The 10,911-nt window shown below is 70.5% G+C and overlaps 1 protein-coding gene across 1 annotated transcript; it reads left to right on the top strand.

Annotated features, from left to right (window-relative positions):
- The first annotated feature begins 444 nt into the window (after positions 1-444).
- Positions 445-10,559, top strand: GABRD (gamma-aminobutyric acid type A receptor subunit delta). The gene is made up of 9 exons (XM_028513833.2): positions 445-642; positions 5,860-5,972; positions 6,223-6,290; positions 6,390-6,610; positions 7,828-7,910; positions 8,333-8,470; positions 9,082-9,237; positions 9,351-9,562; positions 9,800-10,559. The coding sequence occupies exons 1-9, from the start codon at positions 575-577 to the stop codon at positions 10,097-10,099; spliced, it is 1,359 nt and encodes a 452-aa protein (XP_028369634.1). The 5' UTR covers positions 445-574; the 3' UTR covers positions 10,100-10,559.
- The last annotated feature ends 352 nt before the right edge of the window (positions 10,560-10,911 follow it).

Raw genomic sequence — 10,911 nt, forward strand, 5'->3', positions numbered from 1 at the left:
TCGGGCTCTGCGTGAGGGTCCTGGAAGGGTCCTCCCAGGAGACGGCGAAGGCTGAAGGGGCGCTGGCCCCCTCCCCGAGCCGCCCCTACCAGCTTCTCTGGCCGCGAGCCCCACAGTCAGGCCCCGCCAAACTCCACCTCCGGACGAGGCGCCTGTCGGTCCGAAGGCGCTTACTCCGGCGGCAAGGGGCAGCGTCAGTGGGGGTCGTGCGCCGGTCACCTCCCATGCAGGCGCGCGGAGAGTCCCCGTCAGCTCCCGCTAGACCCACGGTGGTGGGACGGGCTGCGCCAGACTGGGGTGGGGGCTCGGCTGGGGGCGGGGGGCCGCTAGAGCCGGAGGGGGCGGAGCTCGTGGCTCCCGGGCGGCCAGGGAGGCAGGTGAGGTGGCGCCCGGGTTCGGGGCGGGGCAGCTCCCAGCTCCGCGCTCCCCGCCCTCGCGTCCGCGCCCGCGCGAGCGCCCTCTCTCTCCCGCCCGCCTGTGCCACCGCCGCGGCCGCCGGAGAAGCAACTTCGCGAGCGCCCAAGACCCGCCGGACCCTGGCGCCGCGCCGGTGCAGCCCGAGCGGCCGGAGGCCATGAACGCGCTGGCCTGGCTGCTGCCCCCGCTCCTCCTGCTCTGCGCGCAGCAGCCCCGCGGCACCAGGTGAGCGGCCCCGCGTCCGCGCGCGCCGGCGCCGACGCCGGGCTGCGGGGATGGACCTGGGCGCGAACCCCGGCTCACCCCTTGTCTGCCCGTCCAGTTGCCCCCGTGTTCGCCCCCAAGTCCCACCCCCCTTTCTCCGTGTCTGCCCCCCATTCTCCCATGTCGGTCCCCATCCCTGGTTCCCCTCGTGTCTGTCCCCCGCCCCAAGTTTGTCTTGTACTGCCCCCGCCCGCGCCCCCTCGTCTGTCCCCGTCTCTCTCGGGGCTGCCCCCGCGCCGTCTCCCCGCGCCCGCTCTCCTTTCCGCACCCCGGCCGCGGCCGCCCCCGGCTGCTGTCCGCCGTCCCGGTGCTGAACCGGCGCTGCGGGGCGGGACGAGGGTCGGAGCTGTTCTCAATTTTGCCCCGAGGAGCCCCGGCAGCACTTGGCCGGCGCCCGGCCGGCGAGCGCCCTTCCCGGCGCGGGCTGAGCGCTGCGCGCTGCGCGGCAGGAGGAGAGGAGGGATGCGAGAACCGGAGGAGGCTCCCCCTCTCCGTGGGAGCAGAGCCGCGCGGGCTCCTCTGCGTCCTGGGGCAGGTCCGGGTGGACGCGAAGGCGCGTCCTCCCGGCTGTGCGCTGTGAAAGTGCCGACCGGGGTGCGGGGGTCTCCCTCCCGAGGTCCTTCCAAAGGGCGTCCTCCGAGCCTGAGCTCGGGGAGACGCAGGTGGGAGCAGGCCAGGTGCCCCTGGCAGCGGGAAACCTTGGGATCTCTTCCCGGCAGTGGGCGGGACCAGGGCCCTGTCTCCGGGGAAGGGCTCCGCGGGCCGAGGCTCCCTCCCGCTGCCTCCCGGACACCAGCACAGTCCGGGCTCGCTCCGCTCCCCGCCGGGCCCCTTCCGTGGGTGTCGTGGGGGCCGCTTCGGTGCACGGGCTCTGCAGAGCGACGGCAGACGCCCCCCTCGTCCGACGCCATGGTCGGCCAGCGGACGTCAAAGGCTTCAGAACCGGAAGCGGCTGACCCCCAGCCGGCCTCGGGCTGTAAGCGCTCCGGCAGCTCAGCAGCCAGGATGTGGCCGGAGCCCCTCGCTGCTGGGGCGGGGGCAGAGCCAGCACGGCCCAGGCACAGCCGCTGTCCCTGTGGTGCCCCCAGGGCTGGGGCGCCCCGTCCCCGGGGGGGCTTGCTTTTTCCCCGAGCCCCACAGGCCTTCTGGCCCCCCTCCCTGCTGCACAGAACCGGGAAGGGGCGGCTGAGGCCGGCCACAGCTGCATGCGCTGGACGCCCCGGTCAGCTGGTGGCCCAGCCTCGGGCCTTGGCAATGAGACCTGAACCCCAACATCTTAGCCCCAGTGTGACCCCAACACTCACTTGGCAGGAAGGCCTGTCCCTCTCCAACCAGAGGTTCGTCCGTCTTTACCCGCCCTGTTTCGGGGTCACATTCGTGCATGTCCCGCTGGGATGTTCCCTGGACCCCCGAGAGTGCACGCACACCATGCCACCTTTCTGAGGTCTGGAACATTCTGAACTGTGACCGACCCCCATCTGGCTCCGGGGTGGCGGGTGAGGGGTGTCGCCTGTGCTCTGTGGGCCTGGGTGGGCCGCCTTCAGACGCCTCCCTCCGTGACGTCAGCTTCAGTGCCCTCAGCCCAGAGAGTGGGAGGGCCGCACCCTGGCCCCTCGGTGCCCAGGACCTCACCCCTGCAGCAGCGGGGGGCAGTGGGACTCATGGGAGGTGCCTGAGCCGGCCGCCACTGCGCAGGGGTGCCAGCGGGAGAAGCTCGGTGGGAAGAGGAGCCCCGTGCGGGGCAGCATGGGAGGGGGGGCCGGGTCGAAGCCAGGGGCCCGCCCACCCACTGGGGTGTGGGCGCCGGGCTCACCAGCCACTGGCCGAGTGGGCGGCCCTCCCCAGCTGCCGGCACCTCCGTCTCCCTGGAGAGGCCGCGCCCGCAGCCCCCACCTCGCCAGCTCCCTGTGCGCCTGCGACGGGCTCTCTTCGCCTTGGTAACTGAGGTGCCAGCGTGGCTGGTGTTGCTCTAAAAACAGAGCTGCCGGGGCTCCGTGGGCTGGTGCGTGTGCACGGCGGCGGCCCTCGCAGGGAGCTGGGCCCTGCGGCTCTGCTCAGCGAGCCCACCCTCCCCTGTCCTGCCCCCCCCAGTCCCCTGGGGCACAGACGAGTGACAGGGGCAGGTTTGCTCTCCCAGGGACAGGAGGGGGAGGCCTGTTGACACCCAGAGTGCAGGGCGGGGGCTGCCCGTCCCGTCCCGGCGGCCATTGCTCCCCAAGAGTTGGCCACCATGCGGAAGGAGGCCCCGCCCTGGGCCACCACAGGGGTCCCAGGCTGTCTTGGGCCAGAGGCCCTCTCCTGAGACACTGGTCAGAGCCACCGTGGTCTTGCTCCGGGCTGAGCTCCCCACCCCCGACCCCACCCCCAAACGCCCCCTGGAATCCAGGCTAGCGCATCCCTCTGCAGCCGGGACACGGCCAGTCCCTGCCCTAGCTGGGAAGGGGCCTCCGGGGGAGCCTGCCCCCTCCTCGCTCCCAGAGGCGGCGGAGGCTCAGCAGTCTCTGGCGGGTGTCCCGCCCCTCTCAGGCCGGCCTCACGCAGGGGCCGGCCCTGGTGCTGCCCTCCTGCCCCAGAGTGGGTGTGGGACAGGGGTGGGGGGCAGGGGCAGGAGGAAGGAGGGTCCCCGCCTGCGCCGCCGCCCCGAGGCCCGGGAAGGACAGTGTCTCCTGACGACCTCGTTCCGGCTGCCGCTGCCGCTGGATGGCAGCTGGGCCAGTCCAAAAATAAAGCCTGTTTCAGATCCCTTTCCGCCGACCTTCAGGGCGACCTCCATCCGCCTGTTTGATGGTGCTCTGCTTGGGGCCGGGACTTCTTACCCGTTCCGCCTTACACTTGGGTACACAAAGAGCCCGCCCACCCCTCCCGGGATGGGCCGTGAACCCCCAAGGTGGGCCTCGGGGTAGATTGGGGTCTTCAGTGTCATTCGCCGAGAAGCCCCCGGCTCCGAGTCAACCTTCCTCAAAAGGCCACGTGTGAAAGGGACCGGGGCCTTGGTGGCCCTGCTGCTGGGGCTCGGGAACCCAGATGGCCCTGGGGTTCTGGACTCTCTGAGGGCGCAGGGCGGGGGCTCCCTGTCTGGGCCGGGCTGCGCCTGGGAGCTCAGCTGCAGACTCAGCCCCGGAGCCCCAGCCCCCACCCACGGCGACTCCAGACACGCAAGGTCCCCGGGTGGGGAGTGGGGACCCAGGCTCCTCTCTGTCTCAGGTGTGTCTGGCCCAGCCCAGTGTCGCTGCGGTCGCTCCCCCCTCCCCCAGGGTGCACGTGCACTCTCTCTCCAGAGGCCTGGTTTGGAAACAGAGCCTCGTCCCAAGCCCAGGGCTGGGGTGAGGCAGCGGTGAGCTTGTGCAGATGGGGGCGGAGGGCCGGAGGCGGGGGGGGGGGGGGGGGGACGGAGACAGAGGCTCCGCCGAGGCCCCGGGTGGCTCTGGAGGAGCAGGGGGAGCCGGAGTCGGAGAGCCCAGGTGTGGGCTGCGGCGGACCCCCGTGGTGGGGCACTGGGCGAGGGGCGGGACGCGGGGGCAGGGCCGCAGCTTGGCTGTGCGGACTGTCACAGCGGAGCGGGAGCCGGGGGCCAGGCCACAGATGACAAGGAGGTAGTCTCCGGGGAGCAGGAGGCCAGGGGAGCCTGGGGTGCGGCCCCCACCCTCGGGAGGGAGGACTGGCCACCGTGCGGTGGGGACCCAGAAGGGACGCGGGTCTTCTCGTCACAGCGGAAGGAAGGGCCTGGAGTGGGTGCCTGGGCCCGCGGTCAGGGCTGGCTCCGGATGGTCTGCCTGCAGGCACAGGGAGCCCAGAAGTCTGGGGTCCTGGCCACCCCAGATCCAGATCCTGGCCCCTCATGTGTCCCCCGTGAGCTCAGGCCAGGCTTGGGGCCCAAAGTGACCTGTTGGAATGGAAGCGATTCAGAGAATAACAGGAGCATTACTCTTGAATGGCCCCAGTCACCCCCAGCTCTGGGATTGAGGGAACATGCCCTGCCCCCCCACACACACTGTGTGAGCCCCTCCCCGAGGGCTGGAGGTCGGGGGCGAGTGTCCTGGGGCTGCTGTAACCAGTGACCGGAAACCTGGGGGCTTAGAACCACAGACATTGGGTCTCTGCCACCCCTGGGGGCTGCAGGTTCAACACCATGGTGTGGGCAGGCTGCTTCCTGCTAAGGTCACGAGGAGAACCCGTTCCGAGCCTGTCCCGGCCCCAGTGCCTCCAGCCCCCTGGGCCTGTGGCTGCCCCCCTCTGCCCCCGTCCCCGCACTCGGGGGCGTGGGGCCCACCCTCGTCCATCCAGCACGACCTCATCTCAACCAGTCTCAGCCACAGAGACCCTGTTTCCAAAGGAGGCGCCGTTCTGAGGTCCTGGGTGGGCGGGAGTTTTGGAGGCCGCTGCTCATCACCCCAGGTCAGGTGAACGGAAGGAGGGCGGGCAGATGTTGCTTCTGGGGAGCTCGGTGTGTCCGGCTGTCCAGCGTGTGCATGGACGCAAGGTGTCTGCCACACAGGAGACGCCCGCTGTGGCTCCTCCAGGCTGTCAGTGGGATCGTCCTGCAGCCGGGAGCTATGGCCCCCGCTTCCCTGGAGTCACACTGAGCTCCAGAAGCGCATGGCGGGTCGGGGGGGCTCCGGGGTTGGGCCTGGGCCTGTCAGCAAGGGACAGAGAGCAGGAGGCCGGCTGCCCCTGCCCCTGGGCCATCCAAGCCCTCCCCCGCCCCTCCCAGGCCCGGGGCCTCAGCCTCCTGGTCGGGCACTTTTCTCCCGAGTCACCTCCTGCAGGGGACTTTGCTTCAGAGGCTGGAAGGCTGCTGTGAGGCCTTGTCGAGGTCACGTTGGCCTATCCGATGGGGGGGGGGGCTCTGGGCTGGCTGCCCCCGGCAGGGCATTTGTGGAAGGAGTTGGAGAGCACAGGCCAGGCTGGGGGCTCTGCCGGGCCCTGACAGCCTCCGTCCAGGCCGAGCTGGCGGGGCAGACACTGAGCAGAGGCTGGGGGAAGGGTGGGGCAGCCCTGGGCCCTGCGCCTCCCTGGGCGCCCTGTTTCCGGCAAGACTCCTGGCCTGGAGGGGCCCTCGGGGGGTCCTCCCTGTCCCTGCTGGCCCAGGCGACGAGCACAGAGCGGCTGCCTCAGGTAGGGACCCAGGCTCTGTCCCAGGGGCCGCGCCCGTGACCAGGGTGGGCCTTGCTTCCCCAGAGCGATGAACGACATCGGGGACTACGTGGGCTCCAACCTGGAGATCTCCTGGCTCCCCAACCTGGACGGCCTGATCGAGGGCTACGCCCGGAACTTCCGGCCGGGCATTGGAGGTGAGTGGGCAGGTGGCTGGGGCCCGGGGCCCGCCCTGCGTGTGTGTGTGACCCCTGGCTGGGGGCTGGCTCCCCTGAGTCTGCGTCACACCTGGAGTGCCGCCCCCGGGGACCCAGCTGGGAAGGTGGGCCCTCTGGGCCTCGCTGCGGACTTGCACCCACACGGCCCCCTCCACAAAGCGCCCAGCTGCTCCCGCCCCGCCTGCCTGGGGGGCCGGGGTCTGGCCTCAGCCCTGCTCCCTCCTGGCAGGCCCCCCCGTGAACGTGGCACTGGCCATCGAGGTGGCCAGCATCGACCACATATCCGAAGTGAACATGGTAAGTGCTGCCTACCTCTGCCCCCTTCCCCCCCCCCCCCCGTGGCCGTGCGCTCCGGGGGCAGAGCGGCTGACGGTGGGGGGGCCCCTGTCCCCACAGGAGTACACCATGACGGTGTTCCTGCACCAGAGCTGGCGCGACGGCCGGCTGTCCTACAACCACACCAACGAGACGCTGGGCCTGGACAGCCGCTTCGTGGACAAGCTCTGGCTCCCGGACACCTTCATTGTGAACGCCAAGTCCGCCTGGTTCCACGACGTGACCGTGGAGAACAAGCTCATCCGGCTGCAGCCGGACGGCGTGATCCTGTACAGTATCCGGTGAGCCTGCCGCCCGCTGCTGGGGGAGGTGGGGGGGCGGTCACACCCGCCAGTGACCAGCAGCTGAGGTGGCCGCCCGGGAGGGAGCTGGCAGGCGTAGGCTTTGGCCAACACAGACTCTTCCTCAGAAACTGGGGTGAAATCCACCCAACGTGAAATGAACCGTCTTCGTCTGATTCGGTCTTTATCGTACTTTTCCCGTCAGCACTTAGCGCCCTGACGCCCCCCCCCCCCGCCAGCAGCCCCCACACTGTGGTCCACAAGTCCCTGTCCCCCTTCGCCCCCGCCCCCCGCCAGCTCTCGTCTGTAAAGGGGACCCTTGAAACACGAGCAGCGCAGCCACAGTCACCGCTGTCCCAGCCTCGCGCAGACGTCAGCTCTGTGTAGGTCCAGACCCCCCAAAGGGGGCCCCCTCAGTGGTGGCACTGCACCTGCCGCGGACGCCGCCAGCCACTCCTGTGTCCATGCGTGTGCCTCGTGTGCATGCGTCGTGGAAATCGAGTCACACCCCGTGTGACCTTGGGCGCCCGCCTGCTCTCCCTTGGCGAGGTGTCTGTGGGGCTCACGCACGTCCCGGCGTTGGGTGGAATTTCACCCCTTCTTGGGCTGACATCCCGCACGCGGCCCCCCGGTGCCTGCACCCACTCGCCCACCCACGACACGGATGCTGGGCCGTGTCTGCCTTCTGGCAGCTGTGGGTTACGCTGCTACGAACACGTGTGTCTGGGTGTTTGAACACGTGCTCTCGGACACGGGCCTCATGACGATGGAATTCACTGCCAACGTTTCAAAAATCAGGAGGGTTACGCAGGAATCTAAGTTCTCGGGGGAAATCGGAACCCCGGGCAGCCGGTCCGGCTCCGCTTCACGGTCAGCAGGCACGCCGGGGCCGTGTGCCTGGTGGGCTGGGCACCTGGCGGGACCAGCCTCCCAGGCCCTGGCCTGGCCACGAAGTCCAGCGTTTTGCGGGTGAAGCAAGTGAATGGCGCCCAGTTCTTCATTCCTGAAGGACGAACCACAGATATCTGTAAAGTGGCCAGTTCTCGGTTTCCGCCCAGGAGCCAGCTTCCCACCATCACAGAGGTGGGCGCCGCGCCCCACCCACGCCAGGGCTCCCAGAGACGCCCTTCGGGCGGCCTGGGCGCCTCTCAGCCTGTCCGGCAGGGGGCGCTGCCAGCCCCCGGGCCTGGCCTCACACCTGGCGACCTTCCGCACAGAATCACCTCCACGGTGGCCTGTGACATGGACCTGGCCAAGTACCCCCTGGACGAGCAGGAGTGCGCGCTGCACCTGGAGAGCTGTGAGTGCCGCCCCGGGGGCGGGGCTCCTCGGGCGTGGCCTCCCTGCGTCCCGGAGGGTGGGTGGGGCCTCGGCTGGGGGCCCGCAAGGGTCTCAGACTGTGCAGACCCAGGCTGGCTGGTCCGGCTCGGCCGCAGGGAGGCGTCTGGGATGGGCTGTCCCTGGCGCGAGAAGCCTGGGCAGGAACAGAAAGGGCTATGAGGCCAGGCAGCCTGCCCGGGACAGCCAGGCCACCGCGGCCGCCCCTGCGGCTCACCGGGGGGCCACGGTGACCTGCGCTCCTGCCGCTCTTCTGGCCCCGCCCACCCGCCCGACCACGCCTCCTCACTCCGTGCGCACGTTGCTGCTGTGCTGGGCTCCGGGTGCGGGCAGGGGGCTCCCGCGGGGGCCGCCGGGCGCTGAGGGCGCTGGGCTCCCCCGCAGACGGCTACTCGTCCGAGGACATCATCTACTACTGGTCGGAAAACCAGGAGCAGATCCACGGGCTGGACAAGCTGCAGCTGGCCCAGTTCACCATCACCCACTACCGCTTCTCCACGGAGCTGATGAACTTCAAGTCAGGTGGTGCGGCCTCGCAGGGCCTCTTCCCGGGGGGGGGGGGGGGGGGTTCTTCCTGGGTAGGGGGGGCTCCGAGGGTGCAGCTGAGGCACGGGCCACGCAGGGTGGACGTGGGTCAGCTTTCTTCTGTCTATTCCCCGGCCCTCTGTTGCTTCCCTGTGGCTGGCAGCACACTGGACTTGAGGGCAGCCTGAGGGTGTGGGGTGCTCCTGGGACCCCGGCACTGCAGGGGCTCCAGGGCCGAGCCTGGGGGCTGCCCTGTTTCCTGGCCCCTCTTGCGCCGCCACCACCAGGGCCTGGGAGCCCAGCCTTGCTCTTTCCGGACGCCTGGCTCTGTGTGGCGGAGGGCCAGGGGAGGAGGGCCCCCTGGGCCAGCGCGGGGATGATGGTGGGCTCTTCTTCTATGCCTCCCTCTGGGTGGTCCTGTGGTGGGGCCAGCCTCTCCCTGAAGGCCGGGCCCCGGGCTGGGGAGACCCCCCCAACCCGCCAGGCTGTGTGGGAAAGTGGAGGAGGCAGGGGTCTGGGGTCCTCCTTCCTTGTGAGAGTGGCCGCAGCCCCGAGGACCGGGGTGGTGGCAGGGCGGGGGCAGGGCCCTGACAGGGTCTGGTCCGCAGCCGGCCAGTTCCCGCGGCTCAGCCTGTACTTCCAGCTGCGGAGGAACCGGGGCGTCTACATCATCCAGTCCTACATGCCCTCCGTGCTGCTGGTCGCCATGTCCTGGGTCTCCTTCTGGATCAGCCAGGCCGCCGTGCCCGCCAGAGTGTCTCTAGGTACCGGCCTGGCCTTGCCTCCGGGGGGAGGGGTGGCGGGGGGCCAGGGGTGGGGCCGGCCCGTCCCCGGTGGGGCTGGCGTGGCGCCGAGGTCAGCCCGGCGACTCCCGCAGGCATCACCACGGTGCTCACCATGACCACGCTGATGGTCAGCGCCCGCTCCTCCCTGCCCCGGGCGTCGGCCATCAAGGCGCTGGACGTGTACTTCTGGATCTGCTACGTGTTCGTGTTCGCCGCGCTGGTGGAGTACGCCTTCGCCCACTTCAACGCGGACTACCGGAAGAAGCAGAAGGCCAAGGTCAAGGTCATGGAGCAGAGGGCGGAGGTGAGGATGGGCCAGGCCGGGTCTCTGGAGCTCAGGACCAAGGACAGCACCCCCACCCCACCCAGCCCAGCCCAGGACCCTCTGCCGCCTGCTCCGGGGACGTCACTCGCACCCCCACGCCCTGGCTCTCCCGTGCTTGCCTGGGTCGGGGGTGGGTGGGCGGTCGGGGGGTCTGCAGTGGCAGCCCCGGGGGCCTGGGCCAGGCGGCCCTCAGCCCCGCCCCGCCCCTCCCCGCAGATGGACGTGAGGAGCGCCATCGTCCTCTTCTCCCTCTCGGCCGCCGGCGTCTCCCAGGAGCTGGCGGCCTCCCACCGGCCGAGCCGCGCGCCCCGGAACCTCCTGGGCTCCTACAGGTCGGTGGAGGTGGAGACGGGGGAGCCCCGCAAGCAGGGGGCAGCCCGCGCGGGGGCCCGGGGAGGCCTCCGCGCGCTTCTCAAGCCCATCGACGCGGACACCATCGACATGTACGCCCGCGCCGTGTTCCCCGCGGCCTTCGCCGCCGTCAACGTGGTCTACTGGGCGGCCTACACCATGTGAGGCCGGGCTTCCCGGGGGAGAGGCCGCCTGGGCCGGACCAGCCTGCTCCCAGAGGGTTAGAGTGGGGACGAGAACCGGCCACGTGAGGCCGGAGGATGGCCTCGGCCCCCCCGGAGCGGCGGCCCGGTCCCCTCCCTCCCTGGGACACCGCGCTGGGAGGTTCCCACCGCCTCCCCTGAGGTTGTCCGGCCAGCTCCTCCGTCCCAGCAGCGGAGCCGGCCTGCCCCGAGACCGGGCTGGTGGACGCAGGGCCCCAGGAGGTCTGTGCGCTTTTGGGGCTGGAAGAGTGAGCTGGCTCCAGAGCCCTGCCCTGTAGGCCTGAGCCAGGCGGGGGGACGAGGCCGGGCAAGGATGGCGCTCGTTGGGCTGGTGACAAGGTGGGGACAAAGGTTCGTGGGTCTTTGGTTCCAGCATGAAATAAAGCAAAGCCTTTGGCCGGCGTGACGTTCTCTGCCACCACGGCGGGGCTGCAGCTCCTCTCCCTGGGGCTCCTCCAGCCGTGGGCTCACAGGACTCGAGGGCAGAGGGGCTTGGCAGCCGCACCCCAGAGGCTGAGCTGTGTGGCCACATCCGGGGCGTCCCGGGGAGGGGCAGAGGTCAGGGAGGGGGCGTGGCTCCTCAGTCTTCAGGTCCCACAGCCGGGTGCCAGGGCAGTGCCATCTCGGAGGTGGCACTGGGAGGACAGAGGCCCTCAGGTCCCACGAGCACCCGCAACCCCTGTGCACGCAGGTGACGAGGTCACAGCTCAGCAACCACAGCCACCGGAGATCTGACTGATGGGCAGCTCCACCCCGGGGGGCGAGATTCCTGGT

This window comes from Phyllostomus discolor, chromosome 5 (genome assembly GCF_004126475.2).
Source record: "Phyllostomus discolor isolate MPI-MPIP mPhyDis1 chromosome 5, mPhyDis1.pri.v3, whole genome shotgun sequence".
NCBI classification, from domain to species: Eukaryota; Metazoa; Chordata; class Mammalia; order Chiroptera; family Phyllostomidae; genus Phyllostomus; species Phyllostomus discolor.